Source organism: Panthera pardus, unplaced genomic scaffold, assembly GCF_024362965.1.
Source record: "Panthera pardus isolate Hobbes unplaced genomic scaffold, ASM2436296v1 HiC_scaffold_4, whole genome shotgun sequence".
NCBI classification, from domain to species: domain Eukaryota; kingdom Metazoa; phylum Chordata; class Mammalia; order Carnivora; family Felidae; genus Panthera; species Panthera pardus.
The window spans coordinates 17,863,265-17,886,261 of NW_026526969.1; the positions used below are offsets into that span (position 1 = coordinate 17,863,265).

At 62.9% G+C, this 22,997-nt stretch overlaps 2 protein-coding genes across 4 annotated transcripts; one reads left to right on the forward strand and one right to left on the reverse strand.

Moving 5' to 3' along the window:
- Nucleotides 1-1,714: 1,714 nt before the first annotated feature.
- On the reverse strand, nucleotides 1,715-6,547 carry PTX4 (pentraxin 4). Its single transcript, XM_019468107.2, has 3 exons — nucleotides 5,579-6,547; nucleotides 4,346-5,015; nucleotides 1,715-3,312 (listed from the first exon to the last, which is right to left on the reverse strand). Exons 1-3 carry the CDS (start codon nucleotides 5,828-5,830, stop codon nucleotides 2,672-2,674), a joined length of 1,563 nt encoding a protein of 520 aa, XP_019323652.2. The 5' UTR covers nucleotides 5,831-6,547; the 3' UTR covers nucleotides 1,715-2,671.
- A 4,326-nt stretch (nucleotides 6,548-10,873) lies between these two features.
- Nucleotides 10,874-22,882, forward strand: TELO2 (telomere maintenance 2). Of its 3 annotated transcripts, XM_019468121.2 has the most exons (21): nucleotides 10,880-11,143; nucleotides 12,112-12,447; nucleotides 13,389-13,666; nucleotides 14,720-14,788; nucleotides 14,973-15,120; nucleotides 16,248-16,350; nucleotides 16,559-16,627; nucleotides 16,808-16,949; nucleotides 17,105-17,241; nucleotides 17,594-17,673; nucleotides 17,884-17,985; nucleotides 18,267-18,355; nucleotides 18,537-18,628; nucleotides 18,757-18,873; nucleotides 18,965-19,036; nucleotides 20,100-20,264; nucleotides 20,538-20,629; nucleotides 21,019-21,118; nucleotides 21,241-21,305; nucleotides 21,559-21,674; nucleotides 22,536-22,882. In XM_019468121.2, exons 2-21 carry the CDS (start codon nucleotides 12,113-12,115, stop codon nucleotides 22,640-22,642), a joined length of 2,478 nt encoding a protein of 825 aa, XP_019323666.2. In that variant the 5' UTR covers nucleotides 10,880-11,143; nucleotide 12,112; the 3' UTR covers nucleotides 22,643-22,882. The 3 variants fall into 3 exon arrangements, 2 of the variants coding, with proteins under 2 accessions (XP_053750061.1, XP_019323666.2); XM_053894086.1 differs by lacking the exon at nucleotides 22,536-22,882 and having other exon boundaries at nucleotides 10,877-11,143; nucleotides 21,559-22,014; XR_008419192.1 differs by lacking the exons at nucleotides 20,538-20,629; nucleotides 21,019-21,118; nucleotides 21,241-21,305; nucleotides 21,559-21,674; nucleotides 22,536-22,882 and having other exon boundaries at nucleotides 10,874-11,143; nucleotides 18,965-19,669; nucleotides 20,100-20,186.
- Nucleotides 22,883-22,997: the final 115 nt, after the last annotated feature.

Sequence of the window (22,997 nt, forward strand, 5' to 3'; positions counted from 1 at the left end):
AGACTGCCTTGCTCCAAACCCTGGATGGCTTCCCTTGTCTCAAATTCTCACTTACCAGAACCCCCCCCCCCCGCCCCCCGCCGCTGAGTCAGCCCTGACTGCAAGCCCTTCCCCAGGTCGCTGCGCCCTCTTGGGATCCCCTCTCCCACGAACTTTCCTGAATGTGGATGTGAGAGCCCACAGCGATGTTGTCTTTGCCAAATCCCTGTGGTCAGGGTTTATGGACTCGTAGGGGTGCCGCTGTGAGCTACCTGGGCCCCTGGGTGTTATAAGCACCCAAAGTGGGGGGGGACACTCAGAAGTAACACCCTGAGTGGTCTTTTTATGCAGGGGGCCCAGCTGTCTCTGAAGAAGTACTGCTCAGATTACCAGTCTTCCCTAAAGAAAGATGTTCTCTCTCCTTCCTTAACAGCACAGTGGGACTAAGCGAGAGCTCCAGAAAGAGCCCGAGGCGCCTGGGAAGGAAGAGGAGAAGGCGCAGCTCTCCCTGAAGGTGTCGTGCCCTGGGGAAATTCCAGAGGAAGCAGAGCCCAGTGATTCGGGGGGCATTCACGTGGCCGCCCGGTGGGGGAGGGGGGGGGGCGGGTTCAGTTCCAGAACCCCTCCTCAGACCTTGACTCATGGACAGATGGTGTAGGGGGAGGTGCCTGGCTGAGTCTGAGCGGAAGGCCCCAGATTGCTGGGGCCACAGCTCTGCAGAGAGCGAGGGAGTCACCTGTCCCACGGGGCAGCTGCAGGGCTGAAACCAGGGTCCCTTGAGGCTGGGCTGGTGCGGGCTTGGGGGCCTCTCCAGTTTGCTTTCTCATTTTTATTTAAATTTCGTTAATGTTTATTCATTTTTGAGAAAGAGAGACAGAGACAGAGTGAGAGTGGGGGAGGGGCAGAGAGAGAGAGGGAGACACAATCCGAAGCAGGCTCCAGGCTCTGAGCGGTCAGCACAGAGCCCGATGCCGGGCTCGAACTCACGAACAGATCACAACCTGAGCCGAAGCTGGATGCTTAACCGCTGAGCCACCAGGAGCCCCTTCTCACTTTTAAAGTGGGGCAGTTCTCAGGATGCCTGGGTGGCTCAGTCGGTAGAGTGTGCAACTCTTGACCTCAGGGTTGTGAGTTTGAGCCCCATGTTGGGTGTGGACATTACTTAAAAATAAAATCTTTAGGGGCACCTGGGTGGCTCAGTCAGTTGAGCGTCCGACTTCGGTTCAGGTTATGATGTCACGCTCCATGAGTTCGAGCCCCATGTCGGGCTCTGTGCTGACAGCTCAGAGCCTGGAGCTGCTTCGGATTCTGTGTCTCCCTCTCTCTCTGCCCCTCCCCCACTCACGCTCTGTCTCTCACTAATAAATAAACGTAAAAGAAAAATTTTTAAAAATAAGATCTTTAAAAAATAAATAAAACTCAATAGGGGGAGTGCTGAGAACCCAGCCTGTTTCCAAACTCCGTGATTCCACACCTCTCCCATGTGGGGCAGGGCGGGGGGGGGGGGGGGGGAGGGGGCGACTGCCCTGTTCTGTCTACACTGACTCCTTCCTGATTCTGTGAGCCTGGGTTTGGCTCCTCCTCGGTTTGGGCATCTCCACTCCCGGACGGGTTAATGTCCATCACCCTACAATGTCAACACATTAAACCCCGCCCCACCATGTGGCCCCAAAAACCTCCTCCCGGGTGCCCACTCGAGGGAACGGGAGCGCGTGTCTGCACAGGGACTCACGTGACAATGCCCGGAGCAGCTTTATTCGCTGAAGCCGAAGCCTGGACACAACCCCAGTCCCCATCAGCTGGTGGGGGCGGGCACAGCAGAGGACGGGTGCCTGACGTGCTGCCTCGTGGGTGAGGCCGGGGGGCTCAGCGGCAGAGGCAGACACGGAGTAGGATTCCATCACGAGAGATGTCCGACGTCCAGGCAGGTCGGCCGAGACGGGGAGCCGCTCCATGGTCGCGGCGGCTGGGGCGGCAGGAGCGACCACGTACAGGCATGGTTTGCGGGTGAGGGGCCGTGGAAACCCCCTCAAAGTGGAACGCAGTAATGGTTGCCCAGCTCGGTAAACTCGCTGATCATCTTTGAACTGCGCCCGTGACACGGGTGAACTTGGTGACACGCGCTCCGGTGAGGGTCCAGCGAGGCTGCCGTTCGTTCCTGAATAGCCTGCTCCCTTTGTGGGTCCCCTGTCCCGACGGCTCTGGCAGCCTCACCAGCCACCACAGCACCTTAAGGGAACCCCCAGGGTACCCGGCATAGGGCAGTGGAGCCCTGGGGCAGGAAATGGATCCCTGGTCCTCTCCACGAGGGACACGGGAGCAAGGACAGCCCAGAAGGACTCTTTCATAAGCCGCCTTAGAGAGGCCCACGGTAGTTCAAATGCACCCACACTGTTTCCAGGAAAACGGGGTTCTCCACTGGCAGCCCCCGCCCAGAGAGTCTCCGCTGGAGTCCTGCGCTCCCTGCTGGCAGGTGGGGCCCGGCTGGCATGGTGTCACAGCCCATTCTGTCCCTGCCTGCCATCCTCCCAGAGCCCCGCTCTGCCCGGTGGTCCGCCCCCCCCCCCCCACGCTGCCCTGTCCCCTCCCCAGTCCGGGAGGGGGCCCTCTACGGGGGGGGGAGGGTGCTGGGGCCGGGGGACAGGTGGCTGGTGCTGCTCAGGCTGTCCCCGTCCAGCCCGAGAACAAAGCCTCAGGGACAGAGCGCCAGGCAGCTGCAGTTCACCCTCTGCACGAATCCGCCCACCCGGTGGGCGTTGTCCAGCGTGAGGATAGCGCCCGGAGGGAGCCCCCGCCCCGTGGCGAGGCTTGCCACCTCCCCGGGGACCAGCGCCCGGTCCCATATGGCCAGGCCCGCCACGCTCCCCACGAAGGCCTCGGAGCTGTCGAACCCACCCCCCACGCTGTCTTGCTCCTGGCCCAGCACAAGGGACCCCCCTGGAGGGATCTCGTAGCCCTCCCTGAAGCGGGAGCCGGTGGCCACTAGCCTGCGGTCTACGTGGAGCCGGTACCTGCCCAGCGTGGACGTCCAGATGACACACATGTGGTGCCACCGGCCGTCCAGCAGTGGCTGCAGGGGCAGCTCCCTGAAGGCCGGGTCTCCGATCACGAAGTGGACAGAGCCAGGGACCAGGGAGTCCCTGCCGTGCAGCACGAGCTTGTTGTCATTCTCCTCGGTGGCGTAGGAGAGCAGGGTGCCCAGGTGGCCCGAGGCCACGCGGACCCAGCTGCAGACAGACAGGGCCCGCAGGCCTGCGGGGAAGCCGGGGCTCAGGAAGGCGACGTTCTGGGTGGAGGCGTTGGGGAAGACGAGCACGGGGCCCACGTTGCAGGCTGGGGACAGAGGGGAGAGTCAGCCCGGGCACCAGGGGGCCGCAGAAGCGCCCACGACCGCGGGCACTGCCCTTGCTGTGGGGCACAGGCCACAGACCCCGTGGCCGACCTGCCTCAAGCAGTAACCGCGAGGGTGGCTGTGCACGGCCCTGTTGGTCCTTGCGGCCGAACCACCAGCCCGTCTCACAGCCGGGGACACCGGGAGCTGGGGCAGTCACACCACTGGGCAGAACTGAGCCCCCCGGGGCTGCTGTAAGGGAGCCCCACAACTTAGAGGCTCAAAACCACACAAATTCAGTGTCTTCCGGGTCTGCGGGTTGGAGGTCAAAAGCCAGACACGGGTCTCACCCCCGGACTCAACTCACAGCGTGGGCAGCCGTGGTTCCTTTGCTGCCCTTCCAGTCTAGCGATGCCCCCACTCCGTGGCTCACGGCCCCTCCTGTACATCCGTCTAAACTTTGCCCCTGGGGTCACGCCTCCTTCTCCGATCCTGACCTTCCTGCCTCCCCTAGAAGGGACAATCCCGGATCCCCTCCCATCTCAGGATGCGTCATTGCAGACGGAAGTTCCCCTTGCTGTGTGAGGTGACGCATCCACAGGGCCCGGGGATCAGGACTTGAACATCTTCGGGGTCATTGCCCTTCAGGTCTGCCTGACCAAGGGTCCATGGGTGGGGGGGCAGGCCCACCATGGGTGGGGGGGCAGGGGTGGGCCTGGGGCAGCTGTACCTGCTCCGAGGTCCCGATTGGCAGGCTGCGGACCTACATCTCTAACTCGCTGGCCCACCGGACTCAAGGATGAAGGGGCGTTTACCCCGGGCAGCACCCCAGTCCTGTGTGCCCATCTGTCCCTAATGCCCAGGCTGCGGGGGATCCGCAGACAGACCATCCCCTGCACGGCCCCCTCCTTCTCGCCAGCAGGTGCGACTGTGAGGCCAGTGTCCTCTCCGCACAGCTCTGGGGAGAAGGCTGTTCAGAGGGAACCGGAGGCCCAAGGAGGCACCAGCGGGGGAAGGGCGGGCCATGGTACTTACTCTCTCCCGGTCTCTCGGGCGGCCGTGTCCGCTGGCTGCCTGGGCCTTGTGGCTCCCGCGTCCCCTGGAGACGGCCGGCGAAGTCCTGAGGTGGGTCCCCGGGCTCAGGCGGAGCTCTGAGCGCCTTCCCGCCCCTCTGCAGCTTCGGGGAGCCTGGGCCTGGCAGCCCCAGCTGGGGCAGGGGCAGGGGCGGGGGCGGGGGCGGGGGCAGGGCTGGAGTCGGCCCCGGGGCCACGGCGCCAGGACCGGCCACCTGCAGCCGTCCCTCGAGAGCAGCCAGCCTGGCGCCCTGGCTCTGCACCAGGTGCGTGAGGCCGGCCACCGTGTCCTGTAGGGCCCGCAGGGCCAGGCCAAGGCTGGCGAGGCCATCCCCCTGTGCCTCCCGCTCCTTCCCCGCCTGGGCCAGCTGTCTGTCCCTGTCACTCAGGACGGAGTCCAAGGCCAGCAGCCTGGAGTCCAGCTTCCGGCTCCTGCGCTGTGACTTCTGCATCCAGGTCTTGAGGCGGCTCAGGTCGCCCTGCACGGCGGCCTGTGACCGGTTCACGGCCAGGGCCACGGCCTGGGTCTCCAGGGCCAGGCTCTGGAACCGAGTGTCAATGTCGTAGGACAGGTTGTAGTTGCTGGCAAGGCCCCGCAGGTGTGTGAGGGTCACCTCTTGGAGCCTCCGAAACTAGAGAGAGGACACACAGCCATCACAAGGGCCAAGGGCCGGGGAAGACGCGGCACATGACTTCCCGCTCATGCGTCTTGGCGCCTACCAAGCCCTGGCCGTGCTCCGCACTGATGTGATCCCCAGGCCGCTGCTGAGGGGTGGGGCGATTACCGCGGCCCCGGGGCGGCTGAGCTCAGAGACGTGGGTGACCAACCCGAGGGCCCTGGGCTGCACTAGGTGGGGCGAGGGCTTCGGGCTCCCATGCCCCCTCCGCCCCACATCCCCCGGCCCTGTGAACCTCAGGGTCCTGCCCCCCCGTGACCCTGCGCCCTTCCAGCTGCACTCCCCAGGGCTCCCCGTGCCCCCTCCCAGCCCGACGCCCACCCAGTCCCGTGGTCACTTGGCTTATCTTCATAACAGAGCCTAAGAACCCTTCTGTGCTGCTTTCCAACCACAGGTGACAATAGCATCGGCTGAAGGGAAGAACCAAGGACTCCACGTTTGGGTCCCCAGAGCGCCGACAACTTCCCACTCTGTTTCTGGGACACCATCAACTGCCCCGCGTAACTGGGCACCCTTACCTGCTCTTCTAGTCTGCGGAGCCTCTCGAAAAATGGTTTTCTTTGCGCTGCAGGGCCGGCTTCCCGCGACAGAACCCCATGCAGATACACAGGCACAAAAATAAGGAAGACAGACAGGGTTGTCCGTGGGCCGCCCATCCCGAGGACGCGCACAGAGCGAGGCTGTCTGCTGTGTGCTCCTTCGCCACCCACAGCCCTGCTCGAGTGCCACGGGAGTGAGCTTCCTCCCTCCACCACCTTCGTGCAAAGCATCTGTCCGCCAGCCGGCGAGCTCTGGGGACATGGTCACGTGTCCCAAGGACACGAGCTTAAAAACAGAGGCAAACAGTTTCTCCGGAAAGTAATTCTTCTGGGTGAGAGCCCTGGCCTGGCTGGCTCAGAGGCAGACGGAAGTGATGGCTTTAGCAGGGACGCACGGACTCGTGTTCCCACCAAAGAGAAGTGGAAACAGGACAGGGTCCAGCCAGGGCCAGGGAGCCCCCGGGGCCAGGTCTGCGGTGGGGCCCAGCGTGCTAGTCCCATGAGGCCCATCTCTCTCCTCTGGATAAGGCAGAGGACGGGGTTGGGAGACGTCTTAACTTATTGTGGGGTGTAGGTTGTGTGGTGGGCTGCATGGTGGTGCCCGAAATGGTAGGTCTGAGTCCTAACTCTGTGAATTGCCTTGTGCCTGTGAATGGGAGTCTGTACGGAAAAAAGACCCTTGCGGGTGTCATTAAGAATCTGGCGATGGGCCCATGCTGAATTAGGGTGTCCTTAGAAGAGACAGAAGAGGGGAATACACGGGGGGGGGGGGAGGCCATGGGAAGACGGAGGCAGAGACTGGGGTGACGTGGCCACCAGGAGAGCCAGGGGCCGGACGAGGCAGGACGGGTCCTCCCCCTGGAGCCTTGGGGACCTTGACCTTGGACCTCCATTGGTTACTGGCCATAGGCTGCTGCCCAGGACGCTGCAGCACTTCTGGCCCTCTGGGGCTCCCCCTTCTCCACCCTCCACCTATCACTCTCCCAGGCCACGTTGGATCCTTGCTCCTGCTGCTGTCTCTGTCCCTTGTGTTCTCCTGGCCCTGGGCTCCTTCACCTTTGTCATTTTGCTGCCATCGAAGGGGCACCTGGGGGGCAGAGGACCCATGCACGTCTGTGCACAGCCGCGTGTTGAACTGACCATGCTTTTATCCTGCTTCCTCCCTGCATCTCGGTCCCTACAGCTGGCCCTGGGGTGAGGTCCCCACCTGCCCCATTTACTTAGGCCGATGGCTGTGCTAGTGTAACCAGTGACCGCCACAAGGGAGCTTAAAACAACAGAAGTTTATTCTCTTGTAGTTCTAGAGACCAGCGTCCCAGGGCCCTTCTCCTTCCTCCCCAAGGCTTCAGGGAAGGACCCTCCTGCCTGGTCCAGCCCCTGGCTCCCCTAGTGGCCACGTCACCCCACTCTCTTCCTCTGTCTTCCCACGGCCTTCTCCCCTGTGTCTCTGTCCTTCTGTCTCTTGTAAGTTACACTGCTCCCTGGATTCGGGCCCACTTGCATAATCCATTACGATCTTGGGGTCTGTAACTTGATTATATCCACCAAGACTCTTTCTCTGAATAAGCTTGCATTCATGAACTTGGATCTACTTTTTGGGAAGCACCATGCAGCTTGTGACAGGGAGGTTTGAGAGGCTAGGGGTGTCCAGGGATGGTGGGGAGGCTGGGACACGGCACAGGCTTCAGTGAAGAGACTCGCGTGAATCTGGACACAGAGCTGCCGGGTCCCCAGTGCCTGCTCGACCTCCTGTAGCTGGCGACTCCTCTGCACGTCAGCTCTGCCGCGGGATGTGGTCAGGTGGCTCTCTGGAGCCTAGCCGTCTGACCCCGGAGCAACCCTCCCCCCTTTCCTGCCATGTGACTGGTCGGAATTGCACTGCACCACGGGTGTAATGAAACCCACACTGGATTACAGGACTTCATACGAAAAAAGAATGTGAAAGATCTCACTAAGCATCGTACGTCACATGTGACATTGAAGTGGTAATATTCTGGATCGACTGGGTTAAACAAAATATGTTCTTGGGGCACTTGGCTGGCTCAGTCAGTAGAACACGCGACTCTTGATCTCAGGGTGATGAGTTCAAGCCCCGTGTTGAGTGTGAAGCCCACTTTAAGACGTATGTATATATATATTCGTATTGTGTATGCAACACGTATGTTAAAACTAAAATGATCTTCACCTGACCTTTTTACCGTTTTAGTACAGCTAACAGAAAACTTACCGTTACATATGGGGCTCACAACCTATTGTGATGGGACAGCATTGCCCGGGGAAAGACTGGATATGCAGCTGTGTGCAGGCATGTAAGCACGTGTAGGTGTGCAAGTCTGCAGTGTGCAAGCGTGTGCGGGCGTGCAAGTGCGTGCAGGTGACTTTCAATCTCCTTCATCATCAGTTAAAAAAAAAACAATCGGCTCAGGTCACGATCTCGCGGTCCGTGAGTTCGAGCCCCGCGTCGGGCTCTGTGCTGACAGCTCAGAGCCTGGAGCCTGTTTCAGATTCTGTGTCTCCCTCTCTCTGACCCTCCCCTGTTCATGCTCTGTCTCTCCCTGTCTCAAAAATAAATAAAACGTTAAAAAAAATTAAAAAAAATAATTTTAATGGAAATTATACACAAAATTCACTTATTTTAAGGCTAATGCTGAAAGCGAGTAATTGAAATAAATGTCTACATATTGGTTTGTGGAACTCTGAGGTTCCGCTAGCTTCCAGAAAGCAGCAACCAAAGCCAGGCACCTGCCCCCAGGTAGGTAGCAGGAGGATGGGAGCTATTTAAAAAAAATTCTCTTAGATTTTTTTTAAGTTTTTATTTCACTCTAGTTAATCAACACACAGGGCAATATTGGTCTCAGGAGTAGAATATAGTGACTCAAGGGCGGGAGTTTCTCGGGCCTGGGGGAACCTGCATTTACCAACAAAAAGCACCTCCCTTCCCCCATCTATCAAAACAAATTCCCCTCGTCCACACACAGAGCTTTCCGCCCTTCACTGTCTCATGTTTCATGTGACGGCTCAGCTAAGGGTCACTGGACACGGAGCTGCTGACAGAAATCTGCCCGGGCGGAACAATGCCAAGAGCCAAGGAAAAGCTCAAAAACATCTTAATCACTATCGCCGGAGAGGGAAGAAAAGCTTTGTGTCTGCAAGGCCAAAAAAAAAAAAAAAAAAAAAAAAAAAAGGATCTTATGAGAAAAGGAATAATCAAGAGGAAGAAGTTGCTCTTGGAAATGAAAACTAGGATTTTCCAAATAAGTAAGTAAATCCGCAAAGCTGAAAGACAAGGTTTGAGTGATTGCCCAGAAAGTAGGGCAAAAAGATGAAGAGATGGGGAAGAAAAGGGAAAAAAAACAGCCTTTGAGGTCAACCCGAAAAAACACGAGTGTAGAGAGTGGGACTCGAGGAAGCGGGGGAGATAATCCAGGAAGGTGTCACAGCCAAAAGCATCCACCATCCCCAAGGCCACACGCCAGAGGGGGCCAGGTCTCTCCTCCAGGGTCAGGACCCCACGGAGGATGCAGAAGATGCTGAAAGTATCCGCAGAGGAAACACCTGGTCACGTGGGAAAGACTGAGCCCTTCCTCCGAGAACTGAATGCTGGCTGGCAAAGGTACACGAGCACACCTTAGCATTTCTGAGTAAAAGTTATTTTCAGTGTTTATTTATTTTTGACAGAAAGTCTGAGTGGGGAAGGGGCAGAGAGAGAGGGAGACCGAGGGTCTCAAGCACTGACAGCAGAGAGCCCCATGTCACCAAGCATGAGATCATGATCTGAGCCGAGGTCGGACGCTTCACCCATGGAGCCACCCAGGCGCCCCCAAATTAGTTTCATTTAAAATTGTTCATCTCGCTCATGGGGCGCCTGGGTGGCTGCGTCGGCGAAGCGTCTGACTTCGGCTCAGGTCATGATCTGGTGGTTTGTGGCTTTGAGCCCCGCATCTGGCTCTGTGCTGACGGCTCGGAGGCTGCAGCCTGCTTCGGATTCTGCGTCTCCCTCTCTCTCTGCCCTTCCCCCACTCGCTCTTTTTCTCTCTCTCTCTCAAAAATAAATGTTAAAAAATTAAAAAAAAAAATTCATCTCGCTCAAATGTGAACTGGCCCAAAGGCATTTTTCAAATACACATAGGCTTAAGTTTATCTTCTGCGCACCTATGGGCCTCATAGGCTTGGGGAAAACACGGGGATGGAAGTTGAATGAAGTTGCTGTAGGAACCGAGAGTGAGGCTCTAATCCAGAAGCGGACTGGGAGGAATTCCCCGAGTCCCAGGAAGACCTCGTCCTGGACTCCTCGCACCTGTCACAGCCCACACCCACTCCATCGGCTCGGCTCCTGCGGAAGCATCCCAGGCCAGCCGTCCTCACCGCCAGGCCCATACCTGCGCAGCACGAGCCTCGCACCTGCGACCCTGCGACCACCGCTGCCCCCTACCGGCCGTTCTCCTGCTTGCACCCAGGGCGAACCTTCCAAAAGGAGACTCCTTCTCAGCCTGCTTAAACTTTCTCATCTCTGTTTGCCGACGGACATTATCGCTCCTGTATCTCACTGGGCTCCCGATTTGTTTTTAACTTAAAAAAAAAAAGTTTATTTATTTTTGAGGGAGAGAGAGAGAGAGCGCGCTCAGGGTGGGGGCAGAGAGAGGAGGACAGAGGATCCAAAAGCGGGCTTTGCATTGACAGGCTGACAGCAGCAAGCCGGACGCGGGGCTCGAACTCACGGACCGGGAGATCATGCCCTGAGCCCAAGTCGACGCTCAACCGACGGAGCCACCCAGGCGCCCCAGCTTGTGCCCCCGATTTGTGAGCGGGCACTTTATTTTCTTCATTCTCTGTCCTGGAAGAGTGCTTGCTGTACGCAGTAGGCATTTAATTTGTGCATGCTGAATGAATACACCCTTCCCGGGCTCCCTCGCAAGGGCAGTCGAGGCTGAAGCGGCGCCTCCCCTGTGAGGTCTTTCCAGATCGCCCAGGGCACTGCCCACCGCCCGTTCGTCAGGACGGAGAGCCGCCCTTGGAACGTGACCACCGAGGAAGTGGCTTTCGGCCAATTTACAGGGCCACCTGCGGCTGGCGGCCCCCGCGCGGAACCGTGCGGCGCCCACCCCTGTTGGGCCGCCCATCGGGACCCGAAACCACTCGAGCCCTCGCTGCTTTCAGCCGGCGGCCGCGGCTCAGGGACCCGGAGTTGGCCGGGAGCGCGCTCGGCGCTCAGCGGGTGTCTGCGGAGGCGCGCGCGCTCGCCCCCGCCCACCAGGGCCCCGCCCCGCCCGGCGCAGGCGCAGAAGCGGCCGCTCGCCCACGCTTCTTCCGGCTTCCCCAGCCTCGCGGCGGATTCGTCGCGATCGGCCCGCGGGACCGGCCTCGCAGGCTCGAAAAATTCAGCAGCAGCTCTGCCAGCGCGCGGGGAGCTCGTGCTCCGCGCTCTCAGTCTCTAGTCCGCGAACCGCTTGCGGAACTGGGCCTCGGCGACCGTGGCGAATCGGCGCGGGGCGGCAGCGGCGGGGCGGGCCTTGAGCACACCCTGGAGACTCCGAGATCGAGCGGGTGCGCGCTTCCCCGAGACACCCTCCCGCCCGGAGACCCGTGCGCTCCCCGAGACCCGGGCCCACCCTGAGACCCCCCGTCCGTCCCCAGGCCCGTGCGCGCCCCGACAGCCCGTCTACCCTTAAGACCCTCGCCCACCCCGAGATCCCCTCCCGCCCCGGAGACCCATGCGCTCCCCGAGACTCGCCCCCCCCACCTCCCCGCTTCGGGGATCCCTGCCCGCCGCGCCGTGACTTGGGCGCCGTGACGTGGGCTCCCGGCACAGCTGTGAAGGGGGGTGTGGTACTGGCGGGTCGCTGGCGTGTTAGCTGGCCACCGGAGCCCGCTTAGACCCGGCTGGGTGAGGAGGCCCTAGGCTGGTGGGGACCCTCCTTGGTCCCCTGAGGCAGGCTTATCTAGGGCTGGGTCACTGGTGATGGACAGGTGCCTGCGTAACGGCACTCAATGCTGCAGGGGCGCCTGACCCGAAATACTACCTACAGATGGGATAGTTTCTGGGAAAGAAGGGGGTTTGGCAGACGGACAGTCTGTTAGTCGGACGGTCAGGCAGTTAGAAATGCTGCAACGCAGCTAGCCCCGGGTCTCAAGCTCAGCAGTTAGCATTTGGGTTTGGATCACCCTCTGTCGTGGGTGCTGTCCTGCACACGTGGGCTGTGTAACCAGCATCCCCGGCCTCTGCCACCCGCTCACGAGATGCCAACAGCACCCCCACTTGTGGCCCTGGGGCACAGTGACCCTACTGTAGAGGGCATCATGGAGGCCCCAGCTATGAAACAGGCTCTTGGTAGGAATGGTGACGGTGACGGATGCCGGAGGGGAGGATACTGCTGGGTGACAGCAGGGGTGAGGAGAGATGGGGTCCCCAGAAGCTTAACGAGAGGGGCCAGAGGGTCTGAGCGTATGTGAGATGTGACTGGCGCAGATGCCAGGGGCTCCTCGGCCTTCTCATGTGCTTCTCTGCGCCCCAGGATGGACCCAGCGCTCTCTGCAGTCCGGCTGACCGTGCGGGAAGCGATTCACACCCTTTCCTCTTGTGAGGATGGCGGCCGCGTCCTTTCCACCTTGGGGTCCCTGAGGCGGTATCTCAGCGGAGCGGAGAACCCAGCCCTTCCCGGGGAGCAGGAGGAGTTCGCCAGGGTGCACTTTTCCGCCCTCCTCAGGTGTCTAGTGGGCAGGCTGAGCCCAGGCTGGCTGGGGCTTCTGCCCGACGGCCAGGTGGAGGAGCTGTGGGCCAGCTTCTTCCTGGAGGGCCCGGCCGACCAGGCCTTCCTGGTGCTGATGGAGTCCGTCGAGGGTGCCGCCGGGTGAGTGGCGGGGGGGGGGGGGGGCCCGATTCTGGGGCACTTGTAACGTCTGAGGCAGGGGCATGGCCGGAAGGGTTGCGAACCAGCAGGTTCTGTGAGAATTTGGTGTCCTGAAAGGTGCGGGAGGAGCAGAGCACCTGGACACCGAAAGCCGTTTGTTAACCTCCCTTGCGACGAAGAGGCTCTTGCAGTAGTAGGTCCCGCCGTGTTGGTGAAGGGAGGGGGCAGGAGCGTCCCCATCCCGGTGGCCTCGGCAGCGGGTGAGCTCCGGGCCGAGGTGACCGAGGTAGGCGGTGGGCCTCGCCAGCGTCCGCGGGCCCTTGGCCTCACTCGTGGCTGTCAGCTCTGCAGTGAGGCCCCCCGGGTGCTCCGGCAAACTCCTTGGGGGGGGGGGGGGACTTGCTCAAGGCGGTTCCCAGACTCAGGTGTCCGAGCACGGGACGGGCCTGTGGGGACGCGGCCTTCGTGCGGTGGCGAAGCTGGGTTTGAGCGGTTCCGGAGATAAGCGGCAAGCGCCCTGTGGCGCGGAGCGGGAGAGGAGGTGGCGTCGGTGACTCCATGGGGCCCGGCGGGCGCTCACGCCGCACCACTGGCTGGCTATTTGGCAGTGGGATATAGACCTTTTGTTTTCTTTTAATGTTTATTTAGCTTGAGAGAAAGAGAGCATGAGCAGGGGAGGGGCAGAGAGAGAGAGAATCCCAAGCGGGCCCCAGGCTGTCAGCACGGAGCCTGACGCGAGGCTCGATCCCACAAACCCTGGACGGAAATCAAGAGCCACCCAGGCGCCCCAGCGGCGGGATTTAAATGCTCGTTTTTTTAAGCGCTGATGACGCCACGGGACTACTGGTTTAGTGACGGCTGTGGCTCCCCCTCCGGGCGGGGGGCGCGGAGGGTGGGGGGCTCGCCGCTCCGCCCGCCCGTCACACCTGCTCTTGCTGCAGCCCGAGTTTCCGTCTGATGAAGGTGGCGCAGCTCCTGGCCAGGTTCCTGAGCGCGGGCAGGATGGCCGCTGTGATGGAGGGCCAGTGTCGCCAGGTGACGGAGCTGGCGTCCCCGCTGCTCCAGGAGACGCTCCTCGCCGAGGTGGTGGGCTTGCCCGACCGCCTGGGCAACCGTCTGCAGCGGGAGAACCTGGACGCGTTCCTCCCCCAGAATTACTTCCCTCTGCTCGGCGAGGAGATGATGCGGGCGCTGCAGGCGGTGGTGGACTCCCTCCGAGGTGCGGGCCCCTCCGCGCTGTCCTTCCGGCCGGCTTCTCTGGCCACCGTCCCTTCCCTCCCCACCGCCCCCCCCCCCCGGCTTCTCACGGCCTCTGGGGACTCGGGATTCTCGGGGTGATGCCGTTGGCAGGTCAGATGTTGCCTCCTGTGTGGGGAGGTAGCGACCTGTACCCTGAGCTTCACCCATTCTTGGCTGTTGACCTCGGAGCTGCAGCTGACCTTGAATCCTTTAGCTCCTGGTTGGCCTGCCGGTGGAGCCGTCCGGATGGGGCTGCTCTCCGCGGGCCCTGGTGTCCACACCACCCTCTGCTCTCCCGCCATGGGGCAGCTCAGGGTCTCACCCCTGCACGTCCAGCATCCCACCGGCCAAGGCCGTGGAGTGGGTGCCACGCTCGGGCGCCACTAGAGGCCCTTCACGCGTGTGCTCACGTGGTCCCTGTGCCCGCCCCACAAGGGAGCCTCCGCCACTGTAGATCGGGAGGGAGCCCACGGGTTCCATTGGGGCCCCTGCCAGGCCGTCCCTGCTCTGTGCTGGGGGGAGTTGCCAGCGTGTCCTGAACGTGTCCAGAGCGACTGCGGGCCACGTCCGCTTCTCGGCTGGGTGGCTGCGTCCAGTTCGCCTTTTAGGGTCTCAGCCGCTCCCTTCAGGTGGCAGAGACCGCATTTGCGTCTGAGCGCGTCGTGACCGTCTCAGGGTGGCCACTTCCGGCGGGGCTGGGGCGCCATCCTCCCCTTGTCCCCGAGTCCTGTTTCCTCCCGCCCCACCCGCCTCACGTGGCCTTTGGTGCCTCCCCCTCCCCGCGCCACCACACCGGTCCCCGCTCTGTGGGGTCATTGTGGCGATTAGGTGAGCAAGAGCGTGTGAGGCTTTTTGCAATTACTGTTGGCTTCCAGCTGTTGAGGTTCCAGTTGGAATCAGATCGAGAAAAACGGTGCTTTTACAGCGCACAGACGCCTGTCTGGAAACGAGGTCTGTCCCCGCCTGGGCAGGTGTTGTCCCGTGGCCCTAACCATCGCCCTTCTTGAAAATCCCGCTTTCCCTCTTGCCGCAGGTGGCTGGGACTGCTCCGTCTCCTTCCTGTCGCAGGTGCTCGGGAAAGCCTGTGTCCGCGGGAGGCAGAGTGAGTGTTTCCTGTCCCGGGGGGTCCGCAGCGCTGTCTGGGCGTCTCCCCCCGCTTCCCGTCGGCCCTCCCGGGAGGGGGAAGACAGCGGAGTTCCCTCGCCTGGGCCTGGCCCCGGGCGGGCTGATGTCCATCGCCCGGCCCCCCGGCCCCGGGCTCAGGGGCCCCCGTGTGCTTCCCTCAGAGGAGATGCTGGGCGTGCTGGTGCCGCGGCTGACGACGCTCACCCAGGGCAGCTGCCTCTGGCAGCGGGTCTGCTGGCGCCTGGTGGAGCGTGTGCCCGACCGGGCCGTGGAGGCGCTGCTGACGGGACTGGTGGAGGTCGCCGCAGGGTAAGGAGCCAGGAGGGCGGGCGGCGGTGCCCAAGCCTCTGGTTTGTGCGGTGAGGCCGTGGCGGACCAGCCCAGCCCCTCCCTTGGCTGTGGCCGTGGAGGCCCCTTTCGCTACTCCCCACCCCCGGGGCTGCGCAGGCATGTGCGTGTGCGATGGCGCCCGCCGTCAGACGGCGTCCCCTGGCGCGAGTGCGTGAGGGTGGGTCCCGCCGGCTGTGTCTTCGGTTCTGAGCGCGGGTGTGTGCGTCCAGGGACCCGTGTTCTCTCTCTGAACCGTCTGAGGTCTCACCCCCCTCTGCTGCCGGCTGCTCAGTCTTTATTTGCAAAATCTTGTGAGGAAGGCATTCATCCCCTGCCATGCGCTTCTGGTCCCTCCCAGCTCGTCCTTGGTTTGTGGCTTTTACAAGGGGTCCACACCGCCCTGTAAGCGCGTCAGGCCGCGAGCCGATGGCTTCTCTGTCTTCCGGGCTGTGTCACGCTCCTGCCCTGAGGCTGTGGGTTGGTTTGCGTGGGTTTGCCTCTTCTGTTTCTGTTTTTTTGGTTCCTGCTGCCGTTCGTTTTTCTTTTTCTTTTCATCTTTACGACTTTGCGTAGAACGTGAAAGGGCCGAGGGAGGAAGGGCTGTATCCTCCCGTCTTTCCACACCGGCTGGAGGGTTTGCTGGGCTCTCACCCACGGAGGGGAGCAGGGATCCCACTGTACACCAGTCGTCTGCAAACTGCGGACTTTGGGCCAAACTCAGCCCACTGTGCGTTTTTACAACCGTTTTGTGGGTCCACAGCCGCGCTCGCTCACGCACACGCCCCTGGCTGCTTCTGGCTGCAGGAGTTCTGCGGAGACCGATGGGCCGTAAACATAGAGCTTTTGTTCTCTGGCCCTTCCCAGATAAGCCTGGCCACCCCTGCTCCTCTTGGGCAGAGCGGGGAAAGGACATCCTCTTGCACGGAGGCGCTGGGCTGTCCCAGGTTTCCACGTTACCGGGAGGAGAGCGAATCAGGACGGAGTCCGAGCTGAAGCGCGGGCCCCGGGCTCCCAGTGGTTAGCGCAGAGCTGGGGAGGGGTGCAGCTCGGACCTGTTGAGATCTGGGGTTCATGCTTTTCCCTCTCCCCCCGACTGTGCCTCACAGGCCTGAAGTCCTCTCACGGCTGCTGGGGAACCTGGTGATGAAAAATAAGAAGGCCCAGTTCGTGGTGACCCGGAAACTTCTGTTCCTACAGTACCAGTACTCGGTGAGGGCGTGGGCCGAGGGCCACCCTGGGGGCCCAGGAGAAGTGACCCTAGCAGGTGCAGCTGAGCTCGGTTGTCCGGGAAACTCCGCGGACCCTCAGCCCAGAGCCGTTTGTGCTCTGGGAGCCTGGGCAGACGGGTCTTAGCCCAGCAGGTGGGCAGCTGGCGTCTGCCGACAGACAGCGACAGGATGCCTGGCTTCTGTCACAGACGCCCATGCTGCAGAGCCTGCTGGGGTACCTGGCCACGGACAGCCAACGGCGCCCGCTCCTCGTACAGGTAAGCGCGGTCTGGTCCTCTGTCTCGGGTGTTCTGGGACCACCTTCTGGTGGGAGAGGGAGAACGTTCCCGCCTGGAACAGAGGACGCTGGCAAGCACGGGGGCACCAAGGCCCGTGCGTTCCCATGCTGTGGTGGGGAGGCCGGTGCGGCTGTGTAACCGGGCCGCGCCACCCGCCAGGCACTGAAGGGGCTCCTGGAGACGTGGGGCAGCTGCAGTGCCGTCCGCCACGCGCCTCTGGCACAGCAGTGCTACATTAGCAAGGCCGTCCTCATCTGCTTGGCGCTCCTGGGGGAGGCGGAGCTCCAGGACAGCCGAGACGGTGAGTGGGCCACGCGGACACTGTCCCCACCCCGTCCCTGCCCGTCCCCGCCAGCCCCCCGTGCTCACTGTGCAGAGCTGTCCCCTCCTGTCCCCTCCTGTCCCCGCCCGTCCCTACTGGCCCCCCAGTGCTCACTGTGGGCTTGGTGCTTCCAGAGCTGCTGACTAGCCTGATGGCGGGGGTGAAGAGTCGCCTGGACAGCAGCCTGCCCGTTGTGCGCCGTCTGGGCATGATCGTGGCCGAGGTGGCCAGCGCCCGGCTCCACCCTGAGGGGCCACCCCTGAAGTTCCAGGTGAGCAAGGGCCGCGCCCTGTGTTTCCCTCCCTGGTATCCCCTTGCCTTCTGGGGTCCAGGCCCACGAACCTTCTGTGTGTTGACCCCTCAGCGGTGCCTGAACAGATGCCCCGGGTGGATTCCGGAGGTGTTTGGAAGCGATCTCTCTGGCGTCCCCTCCCCTCCGTTGCTGAGCCCCTGGGATGTCCTCCTGGGTGGGGGTGGGGGGGAGAGCAACCCCTCAGGAGGGCGGGCTCCTGAGCCCGTGCACCCAGCGCCGCCCACTGCCACGTGGACACTTGGCAAGTGGGGCAAGTGGGGGGTGGTGGCGGGCGCTCCCCGTGACTCGCTTCAGCCCGTGTGCGTTGCAGTACGAGGAAGACGAGCTGAGCCGTGAGATGCTGGCCCTGGCAGCCCCCCGGCCTGCGGCCGACAGCCCCTTGGAGGCGAGGTGAGGGCTTCCTGCCCCCGGTCTCCACCCCAAGCTGGGCAGGCCCGGTTCCTGCTGCTCCCTTATCTCGTCGTCTTGGACTCGTTGCTGAGACAGAAGCCGAGAAGCGCAGGGTGGGGGCCGGGAGAGCATTTCCCTGGGGAAGGTGGGTTCCGGGGCCAGAAGCTTGTGTGGGGTCTTCCCGACGGGTTCCTTCTTTGCTCCCCACAGCCCTGTCATCACTCCAGAGGCTGCAGAGACCCCCGGCAGAGGGAGCGTGGACGGTGGCGTCCCCCAGGCCCTGCCGGAAGGCTCAGGCTCTGACCTGGACAGGTAGGGGGAGGCCTTGGGTAGAAACTAGAGAGGTGGGGGAGCAGTCCCGCGCTGGCCTCAGAGCCGTGCATGAGCGTGGGAGTGGATGGCCCACGCTGTCTGGAGGCCACGGGTCGGCCCCGCGGCCGCCCTCTCTCCGAGTGCCCTCCCATAGGAAAGTCTGCTGTTCCTGAGGTGCAAGGACTTGGGGTGAATTCCCGGGACTCAGGAGCACGGCCTGTCTGCCTATTGCCTGCTCCCGGGTGACGGGCAGGCCCCGCCGGTCTCTGTTGCTTCCCCAGTGACGATGAGCTTGTCCCCTATGACATGTCGGGGGACCAAGAGCTAAAGAGGAGCAAGGCGCCCACCTACGTTCGGGACTGCGTGGAAGGTGGGTCTCTTCCCTGGCGGGAGGCCCCTCCAAGCGCCTGCCCTGGGGTGGCTGAGCCGTGGGAACCCTGCATGTCCCGGGACTCGGCTGCCTCTGCCCAGCGTCCAGACCCTGGCTGCCGGCTCTGCCTCTGCAAGGTCAGGGCTGGGGACCAGTGCAGGCCCGTGTGCGTTCTGTGCAGCCCTGACCTCGTCCGAGGATTGGGAGCGCTGGGAGGCGGCCCTGCGGGCCCTCGAGGCATTGGTCATCAGGAACCCGGCTGCTGCACGCGAGGTGAGTGGGGCAGGGACGTCGGGGAGGGGTGTGTGTCTGCCTAGGAGGCCCGTGGCAGGGATGGGGAGGTGGAGGGCTGTGGGGGCCCAGGGCCACGGGGCCTGAGGCACGCCGACCCCTGCGCACAGGTGAGTGTGGAGCTGGCCAAGGTGCTGCTGCACCTGGAGGAGAAGACGAGCGTGGAGGGCTTTGAGGGGCTGCGCCAGAGAGCCCTTGTGGCCGTCGTGGTCACAGACCCGGCCCCGGTGAGTCCCCGTCCCGCCGCCCAGTCAGTGTCTGCGTTGGGGCCCTGCCTCCGGGTGGCGTCCACAGCGGCCTCTCGTGTGCCTGGCTCAGGTAGCAGAGTATCTGACCTCGCAATTCTACGCCCTCAACTTCAGCCTCCGACAGCGCATGGACATTCTGGATGTAAGTGCCCCGGGGCCCTCCGTCCCACCTGTCACGCCCAAGCTGCCCTCACGAGGGCCAGGCCTGGCACAGTGCCCTGCCGAAAGCTCCACGGTCAGGACCAGAGGCCTCCCCAAGTCCCCCGTGGCCGGACCCAGGGGCTGGGACTGGCAGCTGCCTGGTGTTTTCTGGGCAGCGCACAGGATTCAGAAGGGGCTGTGTCCTTCATCTGAGACAGAAGCTTTATTGAGACAGAATTCCCACGCGGTACAGTTCCCCATCTTAAGACAAACAAAATGTGGTCTGTGCACACGTCGGGATGTTACTTGGGCCTCGCAGAGGAGGGACGTGGTAACCTGCCACAACGTGGATGAACCAGAGGACCCTGTAGGATTCCACTTGCGTGAGGTCCCTGGGCCGTCAGAATCAGAGAGACTGAAGTAGATGGCGGGGAGGGCACGTCGCAGGGGAAAGGGCTGCGTCTGGGAAGACGGAGTCTTGGAACGATGGTGGCGACGGCCATACGATGTGCACGCGCCCGCTGCCGCTGAGCTGCGTGCGCACGGCTGTCAAGACGGCAAGCGTGACGCTGTGTGTCTCATGAGTTGGCGCTGAACAGTCACCACCTCCGTGCTTGCGGTTCAGGGGCATCTGGTACGTTGACGGTTCAGTGTCCCGTGCCACCCTCAGAGGAACAGCCCTTAGCACGCACTGCCCGGCCGGGCGCCTGCAGCCACCAGGCTGCTGTCCGCGGCCCCGCCTGTTCCGGGGCTCCAGGCATGTGACGGCGCAGGCCTGTTCCGGGGCCCACCTGTGTGCAGGCGGCTGGGCAGCAGGTTGGCGAGGCTCTGGAACCGCAGGAGCTCCGGGCACAGGAGCGGGGCCGCCTTTCCCTTCTGTCCCCCACAAAGTGAAGCGATCCTGGGGTAGCCGGAACTGACTTTCTGTGCGGTCCCCAGAATGTTCCCCGGCGCAGCCTGTGACGGCCGATGGCGCCGACGGGCACTCGGTTTACCTCGGGTTTGAGAAGATGCCACTCCTCCCTAGAACAAGGACCGCTGCCCTGGGTCTCCCGCTCCTCTAGGTCCTGACTCTGGCCGCCCAGGAGCTGTCTCGGCCTGGCCGCCGGCCCAAGGCCCCCCAGTGCGACCCCCCGGGCCCCGCCCCCCCGCCCGGCAGTGCCGTGGCTCCCGCCTGGCGCGCAGTCGTGGAGGAGCGGATCAGAAACAAGACCCGGCGGTTCTCGCAGGTCAGCCGGCCCGGACTCAGGTCCTGGTGGGGGACGGGGCGGCACCGACGCTGCTGTTGTGTGGAGGGAGGGCGGTGGGTACAAATTGCATGTCGGGACACGTGCCTTAGGGCATCAGAGCCGCGTGGCTTTAATATGCGGGTGCGAAAAAAGCCCCGGAATTCTGCGTCAGCAAGAAACGGCCTGTATGTGCCGTGTCCACGTGGGCCGGGGCTGTGACGGGGGTGCGTACAGGACAGTGAAGGGACGCGGCACCTGTGCGCACGTTTGCAGGGCTCTGCCAGGCGGGGACGGGACGCTGGCGCCAACCAGTTCAGCTCGGTGGCTGGCTACTTCTTCTTCCCACTCATTCAGCACTTTGACAGGTGAGCAGGAGGCCTGGACGCCCTCGAGTACCAGAGGCTTCCCAGGATGGGGTCTGTGGTGGGGTTTGGGCAGCAGCAAGGTCACCACCTGGCTTTCGGTCCTTCGTAGCTTAAATGGCAAAGCGAGGGCGTCAGGATCTGCGGTGTCCGTCACGGATGGCGGGTTGCTGGCGGGTTCCCGGTGGGCGGGGCCGGAGCCTCGCCGTGGAGCCTTGATGCTCCACGCGCTGTGTGTCTGTCCGACGCCTTCTCCTCATGGCTGTGGGAGCCACACGGGGACGGGCGGTGAGGGGGCGCCTCCAGGGCGCTGGCTGTCCCTTGGTGGCCCAGGGGTTGGAGAATGAGCCCCGACCACGCGTCCTGTACACACACACCTGATGCTCTTGTAGACCGCTGGTGACCTTCGACCTTTTGGGAGAAGACCAGCTGGTTCTCGGGAGATTGGCCCACACCTTGGGGGCCCTGATGTACCTGGCTGTGAACACTACGGTGAGTGGGAGGCGGAGCCGGTGGCTGTCCTCCCGGTGGGCCTCCCCTTGGCCCTGGGGCTGGGTTGTTGGGACCCACCTTTGGGTGCCAGGACCCCTGCCCACTGGCCTCTGCTGTTTCAGGTGGCTGTGACCATGGGCAAGGCCCTCCTGGAGTTCGTGTGGACCCTTCGCTTCCACAGTGACGCGTGAGTGGCCGTGTGGCTGAGGAAAGTGGTCCCACGTGGACGTGGAGGCGGGGCTCCCAGGACAGCAGGAGGTGTGGGGGGCGACTCCCGTGGGCGTGGCCGAGAGGCGGGGCGGCCTGGTGTTTCCCAAGCACAAAGGGGCAGGGTGGCTGGAGCGTGCGTTGCTTGCCCGTGGGTCTGCTGTAACGCGGAGAGGCGGGGTCTCCCTGGCCTGGGCTCCGTCGGTGCTCAGAGTCCCGGCCTGGCTTGGCAGCTACGTGCGCCGGGGCCTGCTGTCCGCGGTCTCCTCCGTCCTCCTCAGTGTTCCGGCCGAGCGACTGCTGGCAGACCTGCCAGACGAGCTGCTGGAAACCCGATCCTGGCTGGCGGGTGAGTGCCAGGCCCCAGCTGCATGGGCGAGGCGGGTGGTTGGAGGCTGGTGCAGTGGCCATCGGGGCACGGGGCAGCGCAGAGGCCCCAGGACCGTCACATCCCCCCCGTCTGTGCACGAAATGGTCCCTGGTGGGGGGGTGGGGACTCAGCTGCTGTCGAGTCACTTTGGGGAGGTCCTGCAGGAGGACCCAAGAGAAGGTGCCCCAATGTGGGAGACGGTGTGTTTGTTCTGGAAAATTCTGTATCTTCTGTAAGGTCACAAGAGCCATGCAGGAGGCACGTTACCTCACCAGACTCGCCAACTAACTTGGATAAACTTTCCTCCCCGCACCCTCCACCCCACCCCTCGCCAGTGTTCTCGTTGAAAAGTGTTGGAGCACACGTGACCTCCTGCCCGTAGGCACCTGTGCTGCCCACTCACCGGTGTCCACCCGGGGCTCCAGGCCGGGAGTAGACACTCTGACGTGGCACCACGCTCGGGGGCCCAGGGTTCAGGCGGGGCCCCTCTTGTCGCGTCAGTTAGTTTGCAGAGCACCCTTGGGCTTTGTCCGATCACGCGTGTGTCCGGTCGGCTCTGGGTCCTCGGGCCCCGTGCCACAGGCGTGTGGCGTCCCACTTCCCGGGACCGGTGGCCTCCCCACAGAGACGGTGGTGTCCGCTCCATCCCGCTGCCTCCCTGTCGCCGGCCGCTGGCTGGGCGCCCAGCCCCAGGGAGAGTGAGGTGCTGCCCCCGCACACGGCCAGGCCCCACCAGGCCCTGTGGGGGCTTGTATGGGATGACTCCCTAAGAGGAAACGAGGGCTGGCCTGCCCGGCTGTGGGCGCCGCCGATGTCCTGCTCTATTTTCGTCTTTGGCAGATGTGGCTGACCGGGACGCGGACGAGGACTGCAGGATGCTGGCTGTGAAAGCCCTGCTGCTTCTGGAGAAACTCAGAGACCGACTGCTCCCCCTCGCTTCTCCTTAGTCCTCGCTGGAGAGGGAGGCCCGCCCCGCCAGCAGCCCGCGGGAGGGCCTCTGGCCCTGCGTCCATGGACGGGGCCACCTGAACATGGCAGGAGGGGGGTCCCGAAGAGGGAGGGAGCCGCTGGGGCCCCTATGGGCTGATTCTCAGCCTGTCCCCAAGCCCGTTCCTCACCTGAACGCAGAAGACTTTAAACAGCAACAAAGTGGAAGAATAAAAAGGAGCCAGAGGTGTTCAAACCCATTCCTCTTGGCTCTGACTGCTCAGGCAGGGTCCGCGGTGCCTTGATGTCCCTCCGAAGGGGGACACGGTTCTGGCAGCTGGTGACGAGCTGGGGGTGGGAGACCCCAAGGTCCCC

Coding starts and splice junctions, on each gene's coding strand:
- PTX4 (XM_019468107.2), bottom strand. CDS start 5,830: ATGCTTTGCACGAAGGTGGTGGAGGGAGGAAGCTCACTCCCGTGGCAC. Junction 5,016..5,578: donor TCCGCAGACTAGAAGAGCAG/GTAAGGGTGCCC, acceptor TCCTCTCTCTAG/TTTCGGAGGCTCCAAGAGGT. Junction 3,313..4,345: donor GCCCGAGAGACCGGGAGAGA/GTAAGTACCATG, acceptor CTCTGTCCCCAG/CCTGCAACGTGGGCCCCGTG.
- TELO2 (XM_053894086.1), top strand. CDS start 12,113: ATGGACCCAGCGCTCTCTGCAGTCCGGCTGACCGTGCGGGAAGCGATT. Junction 18,874..18,964: donor TGGTCACAGACCCGGCCCCG/GTGAGTCCCCGT, acceptor TGCCTGGCTCAG/GTAGCAGAGTATCTGACCTC. Junction 19,037..20,099: donor AGCGCATGGACATTCTGGAT/GTAAGTGCCCCG, acceptor CCGCTCCTCTAG/GTCCTGACTCTGGCCGCCCA.